The sequence below is a fragment of the Pocillopora verrucosa genome, chromosome 1, assembly GCF_036669915.1.
Source record: "Pocillopora verrucosa isolate sample1 chromosome 1, ASM3666991v2, whole genome shotgun sequence".
NCBI classification, from domain to species: domain Eukaryota; kingdom Metazoa; phylum Cnidaria; class Anthozoa; order Scleractinia; family Pocilloporidae; genus Pocillopora; species Pocillopora verrucosa.
Window position 1 is genome coordinate 2,694,658 of NC_089312.1, and position 16,241 is coordinate 2,710,898.

The following is a 16,241-nucleotide window of genomic DNA, read 5'->3' on the forward strand; positions in this document are numbered from 1 at the left end:
AACAGATGAGACGTAGTCCTGCAAAACGTTAAGAATTTTTCCCTCATTCAACGCAAACACATGATGAAAAGACATCAAGATGTACAAACTAAAGATTGTGGTTTCTGTTGGACAGACTACCAAAGGTCACACGTTTTGTTTAACTCCTCACTTGGAAAACATTACAGAATCATTAAATGCTAGATTGTTATCTCAAAAGACCATATTTCGCATCTTTTCACAAATACGACCAGAACATTATACATCATCAGTTCTAGCAACTGCCACACGTAAACTGATTTATGAAAGAAGGCGAAAAAAAAACACAAAAAAAAAAACAAAACAAGGAAGTAACACTCGTCCAGGTTGCTGAGGCTTGGTTGCGTCTCAAACAGGACTTTGATTCCTACATATTTGAACTATCCCTGTAGTTAATCACATTTAAGCCTCTATCACGTACTAATCCGCTAATTAAAAAGGCAGATTAAGGAAAAATTAAGCTGGCTAGAAGACAGAATTTTGTCGCTGGGAAACTAAGGAGACTAGGTGATCAATTTATACACGATAGATTTTATTCCTGAAAGATACCATATTTAGGAAAATACAGTTTCTATAGTAAACTAAAATTGATAGATTAAGTACAGATGAATCTAAAGATTCAGGATGTACTCTCTCTTCCTTGTTTCACGCCCCTCCTTTAAACCTTAGAGCCTTGATTTGCTTTAACGCTGTTTGCTTTCTAAATAACCCTGGGAGGGCCGAATATTTGCTTTGACAAGTTTTGATGTTTTTCCATTAAAATGGTCCGAAGAAAGAAAACTCCACAGTGACCTTACACCCCTGGTATCGATAACAGTCACTTATAATTTGCCGCCAACAATGGTTACATCAAAAGCGACGTAAAGATTTGAGTTTCCGTGCCAGACTGGCTCTTGTGTTATATTTGACCCGTGTCCAACTAACATGCGTTGAATAGGAAGTATAATTCTCTGCAGTCATCTCGCAAAGATACGTTCGTCAATAATTTGAACCCTGAGCTAGGCGAACAAGCAGTTGTAAGCATCATTAGCCTCGAATGGAGTGAACCACGTTTGAGAAACTGTTGACCAGAGAACTTTTTCTTCTATTTTTCCACAAGGTTTAATACGTTGTTGTGCCGATCAGAGATTTGCCAAGAGTCGGATCATATACACGGTGAAAAATGGAAACTAAAGGTGACCAATTTGGAAGACGAATGGTAAGTAAATTTAACTGGGTAAATGTTTATTTAAACTCACTAAAAGTTGTGATGTTTAAATTATCATAAAACTTGTTCACTAAGTAACAAAACATGCGACAAGGTGTATTTTTCCCCGATGTTAGATTTCTTATGCATTCTGCGGTTAGCTCTCGGAAAATCACTTGGCTGTCCACAAAGGAAATCCAGTAGCAATGCATTTAGATATTTGAGTGTTCTTTTTGCATCTTGCGGTGAAAGGTTGAGATGAGCGATTCCGTAGAGAAGTTAGTAGAAATAACAAGACGGAGCGATATGCATATTCTGACATTTAGGGAACAGCTAATGCATGCATGATTTTTTTTTGTTTTGTTTTGTTTTCCTGAAGTCTTTCCCACAAGATAGCGCTGGCCATTCAGTGTTTCCACGAAAACCGCGGAATCTCAGCGTAGGGTCAAATAATAACATCGAAGAGGAGAACAAAGTCATCAGAGCAGCTGTGCTGGGCAAAGATGGCGTTGGAAAAACCGGTGAGTGGAGAGCCTTTCATGTATTATATTAAAATCGCGACCTTACGAGGCCTGTCGCACGCGCCTGCAATTGAGGGATTATCAGCAAACTTCTCTCGGAGCTGACGCGGCAATAAAATAGTTTGAGAGAGCCTCTTGCTATCACGCACTAGTTGCCGCATGCAAGAGACAGGCATCCAAGGAAGTTCTACCAGGATAAAACGAAATGTCATGATAAAATCAAACAGAGGCTTCTTTACTAAGATTTTGTCACCGGATGTAAAAAACATTAACAGCGTTGTAAGAGACTATTTAATGCCAAAATATCCTAAAATAAGTCAGGTAGAGATTTTCTCTGTATGTGCACTGAAAAAGACGTCATTACTAAGCAACTTTAGAGCGGAGGAATATTGACTGCTCGTCAATCCTGAAAATATTACTCGAATTTTCTTGTAAGTTCGTTGTTTGCAGTAGGTTTTCACGTATGCCATACGCCTTTCTTTTCAAATTACCCCAATGTTTGGCGTTTTTCTTCCCTAACAAAATATAGTTTCAAGATTTTAACCTTTGAAAAACACAAAACACACTCGTCTGTAGCTCTACTACACAACAGTTGAGAACGATAAAAAAAGTTTGCGTGAGTACAGCATCTTCTCGCAGCAGGGAACCGAACATCTTTAGTGAAACCCACTCCACTCACTCATCAAGTTTCCATTTCTAAACTTCAACATATTGACTTTTGGTAGGCGCAACAATGCTTATCGTCAGTAATCAGATTTCTTTTATATCCTTCCGGCGTTTCGTGGTAAAGCTGTGACCAAAAATATCTATGTACAAATTCTTAAGAAATGTAAGGTGACATGAAATAAATTAATCTTTGGACTCTCTTTGATGGGACGACAATTATTCCGTGTTTTCGTACTCAAAAGTTACATTCATAATTTTATTTTAAGCTCTCCAAAACGCCATTGTACAGTTCAGCGAAGCGTCAAGCCGCTCTGTTATGCTCCCAATTTTGCATGATTTCCCGATGAGCCTTTAAATGGGGGTTTGTTTGTAAACTGATAAAACTTCCAAAACAATACTGTCGAAAACAAACACCTTGCTGTACGGCGAAACCTTTTGATGTTTAATCTTTCAGTTTTGTCATTTTGTGTTTTTTTATTTGTCTTTTCCTAATTATATTTACTTAATTGTCTAGTTACTTTTGTAATTTTACGATCACAAATCAATGTTGCCTAGTAGGAGTAATTCTAACTGATCTTTTACCTAGCTAGTTAACTCCTCAAACATGATACTTATAGTTCCCTGGTGTGGTTGTTACACTGTACGAGTTGCCTAGTGAATTGGAGATAGGTTGTTATGTCGTGATCAGACCCTACAGCTGACATTTTTTCACAAATACGTTTTTTCTGGATAATATATTGATATTCCAGGGTAACATGAGCAGAGATTAGTTGTTACTCAGTGCCACAGGTTAAAATTTTCTTTTAGTTTCATTCTCTTTTCCTTCTGCTAGCCTTCACTGTTCGTCTTCTGACACGTCGTTACATTGGGGAGTACGACGGCACATTAGGTAAGTTGATAAACACGATAAATACTACCTCACTGTAACAGCTAGTGACTAAATCAATAACGTCCTCTATTCTTGAATCTCTATAAGAATCACTTTATGAACAACAATCGATTTTCACTCGGAATGTTTTTTAAAATATTTAAATAATTTCAGAGGGGCGACACTTGTTTACGAGTTAGTAGAAAAATTACAGCACGTAGGCGGAAAATTCTGATCTGTACCTTTCTCTCAAATAACAATTTATTTCTGAGTCACCCACTTATCAACAGAAGCACAGAGATAAATCTAAACCTTTTGATACAAAGTTCACGCAATTAGTGCAGATTGTAAGCAGTAACAGACGTACAAAATACCTTCAACTTTTCGGTACAAATTTTAAAAACTTCAAAGAAAGAATACTACTGACTTCGAGAAAACGTTTCAGCAGGGTTAGAGAAATTTCAAACATTGGCTTTGCTACCAGAATGTACCGCTAACTAAACAACATTGCGTTCGTTCACGTATAAAAGCATAAACCTGACTAACTCGCTAACAGACTGAAAAGATGAGGATCGCGCAAGGTGTTATCTTGGGAAGGCATTTAATTAGTTTTGAATTAGCGTAAACAGTAAAAGAATTCCTCAAATTTTTTTTAAACCACAGAGAGCTGGTATCAGCATCGCGTTGATATAGAAGGACAAGAGGTGTTATTTCATGTTTTTGACACAGCTGGCAAGGTATCAACCCTTTCCTTGTTACTTATCTTTTTTTGCAATCCTGTATTAGGTGCATGAGTTTCGATGTAGAAGATTTCATCGATTTCGGGGAATTATAGTTAGTGATGTCTCTGATCTCTCCACAATTTTTATTTATTGGTTCGTGTAAAGCTTTATCTGGGTATTGTAACAGTTATTTAGTGATAACAGCACAACATGAAGGCGTACAATTCAAGATGTCTGCAATTAATTATTAATTCAACTGCTGTAAACAACCAGTTTTGTCAAGTAAATTATCATTGCACTCCCAATTAGGATTGACCTTTTCTTTTGCGATGAGCAGAACGAAGTGACATTTCTATTAGTAAGCAAGAGTAATTTAACTTGTTAATGACTCCAATATTAGTTGTGAAGGAACATCTCCATCTATATTCCAGTCTTGCAGTAATGATATGGCAAAGGCTATTAATAGCTTTCACGGACAATCAATTTGACTACGCATGTGCATACATTTAACGCTTGGAATCCATGACAGTATCTGAGCAACTGCTCACCTATCCCTCCCCTCACCCGGCAACAGTCGATTGATGACAAGTTAGGGTTAATGTTGGGTTAAGGGAGGGGTAGGTCCGCAGTTTCTCAGATACTGAAATTGATCCAAGACTTGGATACCGATGCGTACAATCCTGGCAATTGCATATTAATACACAGATAAGTCGAAATCGAACTTTTGACAAGGATTCGAAATCCAGTGCAAATCACAAGCCGCCTTCAAGCCCCTTTACTTCTTCATCTGATCACTTTTCATCTTTTAACTCTGAATATTGAAGACTAGGAATTGAACCTCAGAGGTCCTTTAGGAAATCGTGTTCGTGTGACAGGGCCCATTTTTTTTTCGACGCCCCATAAGCGCTAACCCAAGGCTAAATTTTAATCCGGGTTTCCTTAACTCCTTTGTTCAAAAGCCTGTTTGGGATGATTTTCTCTGTTCTCATTAAAGCATCCAATCACAACACTGTAGACAAGAGAAATTCAGCTGGATTTTCTTTGAAAGCATTCAGATCTGACATCAAATTTCGCACTTATCTTGGGTTATCTTAACCCAGCTTTGAACAATCAGGCCCTGCAATTTTCTAAAATTTATTAATTTCAAAATTTTACACCTCCCTCTCCCTTTTTAACGTCTAACAGTTTTATTTTTAATATAATATTTCAGAATTGCAAAGAAAAAATTGATACCTGTGCATCATTGGACATCATATTCGTAGTTTACTCCATCACTGATCGCTCATCGTTCCAAGAGGCCACCCTCATCATCAAATATCTACACGAAACAAAGAATATTCCCTCGTCAGCGATTTTTCTAATAGCAACGAAAGCAGATCAGAAACGACACACAGAGGTGACAGAATTTGAGGGAAAACTTTTCGCCGTGAACATGGGTTGTTCATTCCATCAGCTATCAAATTCTGAAGATTTTGCTGAGCACAGCAAGATATTGAAACAAACTTATCTAAGAGTATCCCTTGGACATGTACAAAAGACGCCCAAGTCTCCACTGATGAGGAGATTGAAAGGAGGTTTCAAAAACAAGGGACAAACTGTCATTACAGAACACAGGTACCGATCAGGAAGTGTCGAATTTTAGAGGCAGTCAGTTTCCAATGAAAACAGTTCGCGTAAAAGACCAAGCTGAGAGACGGATCCTTACAAAATCATTCCTTTTCAAGGAAACTAAAAAACATCCTAATATTTCTAGCAACCAATTGTTTGATGAAAGGTTACGAGCATATTTCCTTTCTCTTTTAATTTTCGCTTTATTTGAAAAAGCTTCTCACAAATTTCTAATCATTACTCATAAACTGACTCTTATTTAGTTAGCGGCCAAAAAATAAACACAGTGGTATTTCTAACAGTTTGTAGGTCTGCTATGGTTGTATTCTATGTCACAAATATGATCAGTCACGTAGGGTCTGCAGCAATTGGAAATTTGTTTGATACCATTTTCAGGAAAGTGATGATAACAAAAGAATCCTATGAAACCATTTTGAACCTACTAAAAGTATTCTTAGATCAATTCCGCTTTTGGGGGATTTCAGCAGGGTCCAGAAATACTCAATCACATGTCAGGAACTTTTTGGCACGTGGAGATCCAGTGCCGCGTGTGCTCGGTCTCCATATTTGAGCGACGCGTACGGGACATAAAAATCATTTTAACCAGAGGAAATCAGTCTCTTAGAATGATTGTCTCTGAAAGCAGTACAGTACCGTGGATTTCAGACGACTGATCATCGGTTTATGCCAGGAATCATGGCATGAACTGTTCCCAAAACCGCCTGCTCTTGCTCCTTATTAAAGATAAAACAGACAGTGTTTCCTTTTACCTGATGATGAATACTTTACGCCGGTAAGGACGAATCCAGAAATAAAAATGTGTAGAATTACACTGTTACCTCGACTTCGCTGATGTTACCTAGAATATTTCGAATTGATAATTTGGTTATAGCAGCCAGTTGATCATGTAAATTGGTCACCGTAGAGAGTTTCTAAAGCTTACAATGAAAAACCTGATTGATCAAGAGCATTCTATCATTGGACAAAAGCGTGTGAAGTTAACATGATAAATGCAATATCTGCAGCGTGTATTATCATTTCGAGTACAAAGTATGCCTAGTTTCCAAGCCCCTCGTCCGTGAAGTATTCTCAAACTTTGGCAAACTCAGTGAGGAGTGTTTTCTTTGGCAGATTGTTTAAAAATTTTTCAATTAAACAATTAGTGAGTTCGCTCCTCGGATTATCATGAACTATGAAACCTCGTGTCTGTGTTACCTGTTTCAGCCTTTGGCTTCGGCAAGTAACGCAGACTTAGGTTTTGATAACTGATGACATAATGCTCAACCTCATCCAATAACTCTTAATTCCCACGGTATCAACGACTGGTATTCGACTTATTTATTCTTGTTTTCTTGTCACCATATTCCCACCAATAGCGTAGCTCTATTTTCTATATACAAAAAAACATACAACACACAATTCCTCCATTCGCTCTGACGAAGAGCTAACACTCTAAACGCCACCTTTGAAACTCTTTACGGTGGCCAATTTACGTTATCGACACAGTTGAAAATACTAAATTGCCCTGTTATACCCTCCCAGCGACGCAGCACCACAGTTTCTATAGAAACTTACCCCCTTAACTCATCCAATAACTGCTTATTGTCTCAGTAAACATCTTGTAAAAAATATGAGCTTCCAAGGTTTAATATTCTTTTGTTCTTTGCTCCTTTTTCACATTATACTGAATCAAACGACATAGTTACTTCATTACGTGAAGGAATTTAGTTTCCAATGCCTCATTAAGCAAGGTTAAACGTTGATTGGTGTTTTTCACATTTATACATGGGCGATAATTATCAAAGCAGGTGTTTCCTGTGCTTCAATAGAAAATAAGATCATTTTCCTATAAATTTCTCATACGATAGGACAAACAAATTTTGATTTATCCACTAAAAATAGCTTTTTATAACCTGGAGCAGTTCATCCTTTCATCGATACAATTTTTCTCACCCGACCTCATAAAGGATTGCCTAAGGCCAGTTACTAAGTGAACATACAAGGTCATCTTTTCATTTGTTCAAAAAACTAACCAACTGAAAAAAACGTGCCTCTTTTGTTTAAGATATGTAACACACAGCATAAACTCATTTTTCGCACTTCGTTAAAGCGACATCAAAATGAATTGGAACACTCTTAGCTGTAATTTAGTTTTCAACAAAAATAGCCAACCTATCCCGTGAAGGGAAGATCATCAAGTTTGTGTTAATATCACGACAATTTTCTGCAAACCCTAAAAATAACTTCCTCAGAGCTGATTTTACATTTAAAGGTTCAAGATTATCGAGGTCTTGCCAGTATAGTCACATGCTTAGAACTAACAAGTGGAAAGTTCAACCCCCATTCTATTTGAGGTATGTTTGAAAATCGTCTCATCATTTCTTCATTCAGAAAATTCAATTTCATAGTTTTCGTTTAGGAGGAAAGACTAAATAATTACATAATAAGAGCAAAAACAATTGGAACGAATTATAATGGCGCAAATTTTCTGATTACTCAAAAACCTGATCTTATGTCGGCTATATTAACACGAGACATTGAACTCATGGAGCTCATTCTGTATATAACGTGGTGGGTCTGTTTACAACGGTTCAAAGGACCGTAGCGTGATTCGTGTCCAATCAAGAGAATAAGAACTGGGTTTGTGTCTAATCTACTGTAACCGTAAATTTAAGGCCGGCTCTCAACAGCCCAGGCCTTGATGAGCTCGTTCGCAAACAAGTAAACACGAAATTCAAGCATAATCATCCGAACATGTCACTACGGCGTTCCTTTGTTGATATCAGCGTCCTACTAAAAGCTGGAAGGAAAGAGTTTTCACCCCATCAAAGCCTTGATTTTTTCTTTTGTGCGACGACCTTAAAAGCGCTCAAACCGTGAAGATCAACCCTTCACTCAGTGGCAAGTTGTTTAGCTTTTTGCTCCAAAACAGGTTAGGAGAATGCCTTGGAGCTTTTCCTTTACTTTCAAGTTTGTTGCATGTGATTAAAAATGTGACCAAGACCATCTTTGTGCATGAGTTGATTGTAGATGCTGTCTTACATTCGCTCTCTCTCCGGCATGAACGGCATGCTCTCTCTTCGTCCTAACGGTAACCAAAATATGCTACACTTATGTAATTTGACATAATCTCTGCACTGAACACGTGCATTACTAGGTCAAAGAGAGGCAGACATGAACATTTTTTTCACTCTCGACTTCCGATAACCGGCCTACCTTTCTTATCAATAACACTGCTAATGTAAGCCCTTTACAACAAATGTTGCGATACATGGAATGCTTGCAATGATAGCAAGCATTTCAGCACCTAGAAAATAAGTTGGAATATGGAACCGCTTTATCTTGAAAGGCAATACCAGCTGTAAGACGTCTCTATCGATCTTTATAGGATTAATATAACATGGCTACTTAATTAGCTTTAGAATATGCGGCGTGTTCAACGTTATTGCATTAAATGCAACTAATAAATCCCTGCAACAAGGAAAATCTCTTGATTTTTCAGGAATTGATCCGTTTAACTAAAGGAATCTTTTATTACAGATCTATGTTTGAAATCAATTTGCACGTAATAATGCTTACCGACGAAACTCTTCACATGCATTATCTGAGAGTTAATTAAATAAATGGTATGAACTTTTTATTGGATTAATTGAAAAATTCCGAAGGCTGGCAGGGAGGTATATCGCGGTGCATTCTCTTGATGTAATCAGCCCTACAAGCAAATTGTACACATGATAAAATGTACAGTCTAAGTGTGGGCGACGTAAGGGACACACCTTAAAAGTACTCGCAGCTTCCGCTTCAAATCTTTTGGGGAGTCATGCCGGTTTAGCTAGTTTCCGCTCGAAAAGCAACTTTCACTTATTGTAGTCTGGTTATTTTGGCACGTTTCCACTGCGAATTAGTGAACAAGAATGTTATTTTGCTCTTCTTTTTTCCAAAAACTTTCCTTTATCGATGGATACTTCCCATTTTCGTATTTCCACAACTTTTTTTTTATACCTTTTTTTGTTTGACTGTTCCCACCATCCCGAGGGGAACTGGGACACAAAAAACGTGCAGAAATACGCGCCCCTGTCCAAAGTTTGTTCGCTGAGCGATCATCAAACACTTCACTTGATTGGCCGGTTTCCATGAGAAATCCAATATTCACATGTTTTTGTACCTCATACGTGCTATTGTCGAAATGCATATGCTTTTCAAGTTGTATCGACCGTGTGAGAAAAAAGAGTCATTCAATTTTGAGAGAGTGTATTGAGGAACGCGGTTAGAGTATTTCCACAGTGCAAGGTGCGCTTCTAAATGTTTTGATTAATTTTTTGTTTGTTTGTTTTTCTTTCTTGCACCTATATATATATAATGAAAAACCGATTAACGTCTAGTCTGCAACTCATTTACAGTCGTTAATGTATATTTATGCTTTATTGTTGTGCTCTGACGCTGACTGACCACAAAGAGAGCATGAGACGTAAAAGAACGTGTTCAGCGAATCCTTCAAACATCACAAATGTCCACGCGGTGGTGCTTGGGTTGGATGGCGTCGGAAAATCAGGTATGTCAGATAAGTTATAGCCTTGAGTATCACTGTATCATTACAACAAAAGCTGCAGTTGACTCTCAAAATAGCCCCCTCCGCCAAGAAAAAGGCACCGGGGAACTATCGAGGAACTATCGGAGGAAACGGAACGAGATTTCTTGGGATAACCAAAGATGGACTGGTGTCCCATCCGAGGGGAGCCTGTAGCAATATTGTTTATCATTTCATGCTACGGGAATCAGACCGCTAGGATCATAAACTGGCCCATGAAAACAAACCTTAAATTCAACTTTCCAGCAACGTAGTCCATGAAAAGGCTTGACTTCTGAAACCAAACTAAGACTTTCGGAGCTATGAAGTAATCTGTTTCAGAAGTAAGGGAACACAACAAAATGCCAGGAGTTGGTTGACATTTCTAACTCATAATGTTAAATTTAAAGAAGTTATATACCACGTAAAATAAATGTATTTATTTTAGTGGACGATAATTCGTCTTTAAAAGGATGTTTAACAGCTTTCATCAGGCGCAGGAAAACCGATAAATTATGCATATCAATTACGAGAGTTTTATCGATTATCTTTGTCTTGTAGTGATTTCGCAATCAATTATGATCATCACTTTAGGAAATTGCTTTCACTAACAAACAGAAAAGTGAATAATCAGGCCAAAATAATTGATTTTCAGAGGGTTCCTAAAATAACCCAGCGTATAAAAACATATGTTTTGATATAATTTTTCAGTTATCAGTCAGGCATCGACGTGGGTATCATAAAGATATCATGAGCGATTGCAATTGTTTCAGAATGCGATCAAATCAAGTGGCTTTCTTATATTCTCGAGATTAAGATCGCGGTCTTTTTCTGAAAGCTACGCGCGTGTTGACGTTTTTTCAAACACCGCAACAGTTGTCCAATTACGATAAAAGGTTCACCCCAAGAAAGCGGCCAAAAAAATGGAGATATATAAGCTAAAATAACAGATGTTGACTTGGCTGCCAGGTGTACCTCTTCAAACGCTCCCAGTAATCGCTATTTCAATAAAGTATTTTCACAGAATTTCGCACAACGCCCAGCTGAAAAGTTTTGTTATTAGTGGAACATTGGAAAAAGAATGACAAGATCTGTCGCGCACCTGTAAGGCAGACGCGGGCGCAGACTGAAATCTCTCTAGCATCTTCAGATAAAACACTTGACTATCAGCAATTCAGACACCGCCAATGAAACTGAGTAAATTCGCTTTAACTTCAAAGAATTCATTCAGAAGAATGACCCACAACAACCCATGAGTGGGTATCAACAGTACCACAAAATAATGCAACAATGAACATTTACCGAGGGAACAAAACGGGTGCATATGCGTAATCTTTTTTATCCTAATGAAGTGCTTCGCGTGAGAACTCAGTGGAACAAAGTGAAATCACACTTTAAGGCATCCAAGAGGTCACGTTTAAGGGTGTACTAATCGTTTTCAAATAACGATAACAATGAAATGAGTTCACTAAGCTACGTCTTTGTCTCAACAACTGCTGGCTCAGTCTTTAACACTCAGGGTGAAGTCCAAATGAGATACAAATACTTCCGGTATCTGAATACACTGCTGTTGAAACTTATCTAACATACAAAATAGTGTAACACAGTGAATAACACCGATTCAAACTGAACTTCCATGGAAAACTGGAGAAGATACTGAAAGTAAACAACTTCACCCGTGGCACATGATGCTGGATTTTACATTTGAACGTATCCAACATTCTATGCAGTGCGTGCTAACATGATGGGTATTTCAAAATTATCAGTGTTCTCTCAATTATTAAGTTGCATAGAATAAGATACGTGACACTTCAGACTTTTTCATGTTCAAAAACGTTCACCACATTCAAGTACTGAGGGCTTATTGTTTGAATTCCTTTCATTGCTTCGTAGTTCTTAAAGTTCCATAGAAGATCATCAATGAAGTGGTTGTTTCAGTAGTTACATAGAAAAAAATCCCACAGTTGCAATCGATCTTCGTTTGCACAATGACAAAGAATTCTATACAAACAAAAGGACACGGAAAACTCTGTAAGACGTTTAACCAAACGAAAATATTTTTTCAGAACCAGGGAACGTGAGAACAGCGAGTAAGAGAGCACTGAACAAAACGTATGTAAGAAAAACTCGGTGTCACAATGAGACCTCCCTAAAGACCTTTGGCAATAGAGAGCTTATATATATCATATTTGGTGATTTCAGTTAAAATGGCATGGCCTACGTGATACAAATGGATCTTAACGATCATCAGTTACTAATACTTAACCGCAGAAACCATGACATTTCCTCTTTCTACGCTGCAGTTCTCGAGGTCAACGTCTTCAAGTCTGTATGCTAAACCGCAAGACAACTTTCGACCATTTAGACAAAAAACAAAACAAAAAACAGGCGCAATTTTTTTTTTAACGAAAGGATCGCATGACTTTTTTGACATACCCCTCAGGGCACAGCTGTGATATATTTTTTTTTCACACAAAGTCGACAAATAAAAGAAACGAAGAACCTTTAGATAAAAATCATGTCTGGGTGTCCAGCATACCTCCTCTCAGACCGTCAACTGTTGACTTTTCCCCTTGTGATCTAAGTATTGGCCTCGTTCAAATTTCAATTTCCTTGTGAAGGAGATTGTTCTTGCAAACTTTAAGGCCATCTAAACGGTTGAAATTATTTTCTTTTTCTTGATTGACTGGTACAGAAGATAAGAAAGGAAACCTTATTTGAGTGTCAGGTCTAAAATTAAATCCAGAGACACTAAGTGTGGAAACTGTCCTTAACTTCTAGGCTCCTAAGAATTTGAAAATCAAAATCCTTAAGTTTGAAATTATTCTGATTACTATTATTATTATTAAGAGAAAATACGTCGCAGATAAAACTTCGAACTGAGTACACAATGTATGCACAATAAACACAACTTAATAAATAGTTTGATAGGGTCAAAAACTTACTAATTCATGAAAGAATTCTTAAGAATGCTTAAGGCGATGCCTATTTATCCAGTGAACTTTCTCTTGGATTAACTCTCGTTTCAGCTCTCACTGTCCGATTCTTGACCAGACGGTTTATTGGAGAGTATGATGAAAGTTTAGGTGAGTGGCAAACTAAAGCCCCCAAGGACAGCCCCTACTTCACTATGAGTACAGCATCTAACTCAATCCATCCCCTCCTCCCACCGTCAACTCATCCATCGACTATTCGAGGGTCTCAACAGAGTTAACCGTAAGCTGTAAAAGGGCCAAAAAGTTCAACGGTTAGGTGTAAAAATGGTCACTTTTTTTACCCTTAGTTGTGGAAAAAGTTAACCGTAATTTTTTTTTTCAATCGTAACGGAAAGAAGTTTACCGTAAGCCGTAAGAACCCCACAGAGACCTTAAGTCCTCTTGATTCGATGATGGGCAACCTTAAAACTGTGAAAAATTATTTTGCACAAGCTCACATCAGACAAATAAATGGGGTCAGCGAAGAAAACTTCATACCGTCTCTCCCTTTTTGACATTGACAAGCTGAAACGAGGATATTACAACTTAATATCTGACAGTTTTTTCTTTTACAACCTGCATTTCTTTTGAACAAGATAATTTATAATGATACTGTAATTGACGTCATACATTGAACAATGTTTGGTATGGGCGAGATTGGAGAATTTCCTAATGTTCGTCTCCGTTTTTATTCAATTTAATAGAGATGACTTATCGACATCACATGACACTGGATGGGCAATACCTAGCCCTTGACATCATGGACACAGCCGGAGAGGTAAATATCATATGCATAATCAAATTGACGGGGTAGAATAAAAAAGGAGCGGTGCGTATACCACTCTATCATTAAATAACCGGAAACATATCGCAACACTTTCGCAAAGGTTCGCGTAAGGTTCGCGATGGCCCCGAAAGAGCTGCAAGTCCAACAAAGTGGTGATCACACTGCCGTATGTTAATGTTTCCCCGATAGTCCGCTGGTATCCACTTAAACCCCTGGGTGGGAAATATCACTGTAACAGTGATATGTTTTGCTCTCAAATTTTCTTCATACAACCGAGCAAGGCTACAAAACAGTCCTCTCGGACTACAATCCACGAGCCTCGTGAGTACCAAAGTTTCCGTGGAACTAAACACTGGGCCACCGCCTCTAACTCAACAAGGCAGGTCATCAACTACAGAAATTATTATTTTTCTTTCCTCCAGAATACGACACAGAAGTTGGAGAAATGCGCATCTTTTGGGGAAGTTTTCTTTATTCTCTTCTCTATCACTGATCGAGTTTCATTTTTGGAGGCGAAACGTTTGGGGAAATACATACAAGGAGTGAAAGACAATGATTGTGTTATGATTCTAGTTGGTACAAAGACAGACCTGTGTCGTTACAGAAGAGTCTCGAGAAACGAAGGGTATGAATTTGCTAGGGAAATAAGGTCTGTATTCTGCGAGATTTCAGTCTCGGAGGGATTCGTCGAAACAAACTCTCTGTTGAATGATTCACTGAGACTGCATTTGAGCAATAAAACCGACCAGGAAAATGGCGACAAAGAGAAAGCGGGTCCTTTGTCAAGGATGAAAGAAGGTTTTAAAGGGATCTACACAAGGAGAAAGTCATGCTCACTTTAAATATTCTAAGACTGGCTTTGATGTATTATTGTATCGCGCTTAGGAACGAGGCAATTTTATTGCCTGGGGAGGGGGGAGGTGGCGGAACATTTTGGGGGATCACATGGTTTTCGGGAGGAGCGGAGGGGGAGTGGGGGATCAGTCGTCGCCAACAGAGTATAAAAGGAGGGTAACGCATGTAGAGAATCGACTGCCAAAGGGAAGGGGGGAGAGAGGTCGTCAAAAGAATATTACAGAGCCTTATGGTGTTATCTGGTAAATTTTATCATGACACATCCAAAATCCACTGACCCCCCCCCTCCCTCCCTCCAGGCGAAAAACGATGACAGGTCCCAAATAAAAGATTGAGTACTTCTAGTGGAACTAACGCATCAAATCATAAAGTCAATTCTACGAATCAGCCTGTCTAATACGGAAGAACATTCCAACCGGTCATTTCTAGAAAAAAAAGATGACAATTGGCCTTGATTCAATCAAGAGAGTCTCGCTATTTTGGAAATGAAAATTGATTTGAGCGAAAAGTTTGCTTGTGTTAAGTTTTAGCTTGGTGAAGGCAGCTTGTTTGAGGTCAATGCTATCTAAGTTAGTGTAAATAGTAGGCAAACAGAAAAAAAAGCGGTACTGATGTTCTAGGATAGTATATTGTCACGTATTGAGATATTGCGTGACGGTAAAAGTGGTAACTGCAATAAAAAACAATCTGAGTTTTGTCTACATACAACGCTTTGGGAAAAGTAAACTTGGGTGAATCACTCAAAGGATGGAAGAGCCATGCCTGCATTTTCTATTAAACGAAATACTGCGAGGAATCCCCAGAACAAAGACGGGAAGCAATGCAAGAGATCGAAGATGGTCGGTTCAGAATTGCGCAGGTAGCGCGCGTTTCGCTATTACACTAGCTCGATTTGGGGACGGACAGAAGAAGTCAATGTCATTTCTACACGTACTTTTTACCCTTCCTTGACCTAAATTCAACTTTAACGTAGCATCCATTCTCCTGATGGACAAAATAGAGTTGTTTTAAACTATGTCGCCCGCTTGTTTGAAAATGCCAACCGAACGTCTCGAAGGAATCATTCAGTTCTCCGAGCTGGCTATTGTTTTGGCTCTATCAAACACCAACTGGTAGATATTCCATTACATTTTAAAACCGCTTTAATGAACATGTAAAATAAATTTCAACTCACCGAGAATCCTTTTCGTCGACTTTAGTTGGGATCTGGGAGACTTGTCTGTCACGCTTGTTTCTCGCGCTAAGTTGTCACGTCACCTTGTCAAATGTAATGTCACACAAAATACCCATAATAACCCCTCATCACTGGGGCTTCTCGTCATGTGTCACAAAGTGCAAAGTGCATGTAGGACTTTTTCTTTACCTTCTTCATAGTTACAGAATAGCCGTAAAATATGTAAATAAAGATGTGATCATTGGAATAACATTTCTTTCCTATAAAATTGGATGGAGACTTTGAAAAGTTCTG

The 16,241-nt window shown here is 38.3% G+C and overlaps 2 protein-coding genes across 4 annotated transcripts; both read left to right on the top strand.

Annotated features, from left to right (window-relative positions):
• The first annotated feature begins 838 nt into the window (after positions 1-838).
• LOC131794088 (ras-related and estrogen-regulated growth inhibitor-like protein) lies at positions 839-6,434 on the top strand. Its single transcript, XM_059111594.2, has 6 exons — positions 839-1,034; positions 1,118-1,216; positions 1,584-1,725; positions 3,224-3,280; positions 3,923-3,996; positions 5,192-6,434. The coding sequence occupies exons 2-6, from the start codon at positions 1,181-1,183 to the stop codon at positions 5,621-5,623; spliced, it is 741 nt and encodes a 246-aa protein (XP_058967577.2). The 5' UTR covers positions 839-1,034; positions 1,118-1,180; the 3' UTR covers positions 5,624-6,434.
• Positions 6,435-7,861: 1,427 nt separating this feature from the next.
• LOC131794089 (ras-related and estrogen-regulated growth inhibitor-like) lies at positions 7,862-14,808 on the top strand. 3 transcript variants are annotated; one of them, XM_059111596.2, is made up of 5 exons: positions 7,862-7,943; positions 10,046-10,141; positions 13,186-13,242; positions 13,836-13,909; positions 14,341-14,808. In XM_059111596.2, exons 2-5 carry the CDS (start codon positions 10,051-10,053, stop codon positions 14,758-14,760), a joined length of 642 nt encoding a protein of 213 aa, XP_058967579.1. In that variant the 5' UTR covers positions 7,862-7,943; positions 10,046-10,050; the 3' UTR covers positions 14,761-14,808. The 3 variants fall into 3 exon arrangements, with proteins under 3 accessions (XP_058967579.1, XP_058967578.1, XP_058967580.1); XM_059111595.2 differs by lacking the exon at positions 7,862-7,943 and adding an exon at positions 9,742-9,879; XM_059111597.2 differs by lacking the exons at positions 7,862-7,943; positions 10,046-10,141 and adding an exon at positions 11,790-11,904.
• Positions 14,809-16,241: the final 1,433 nt, after the last annotated feature.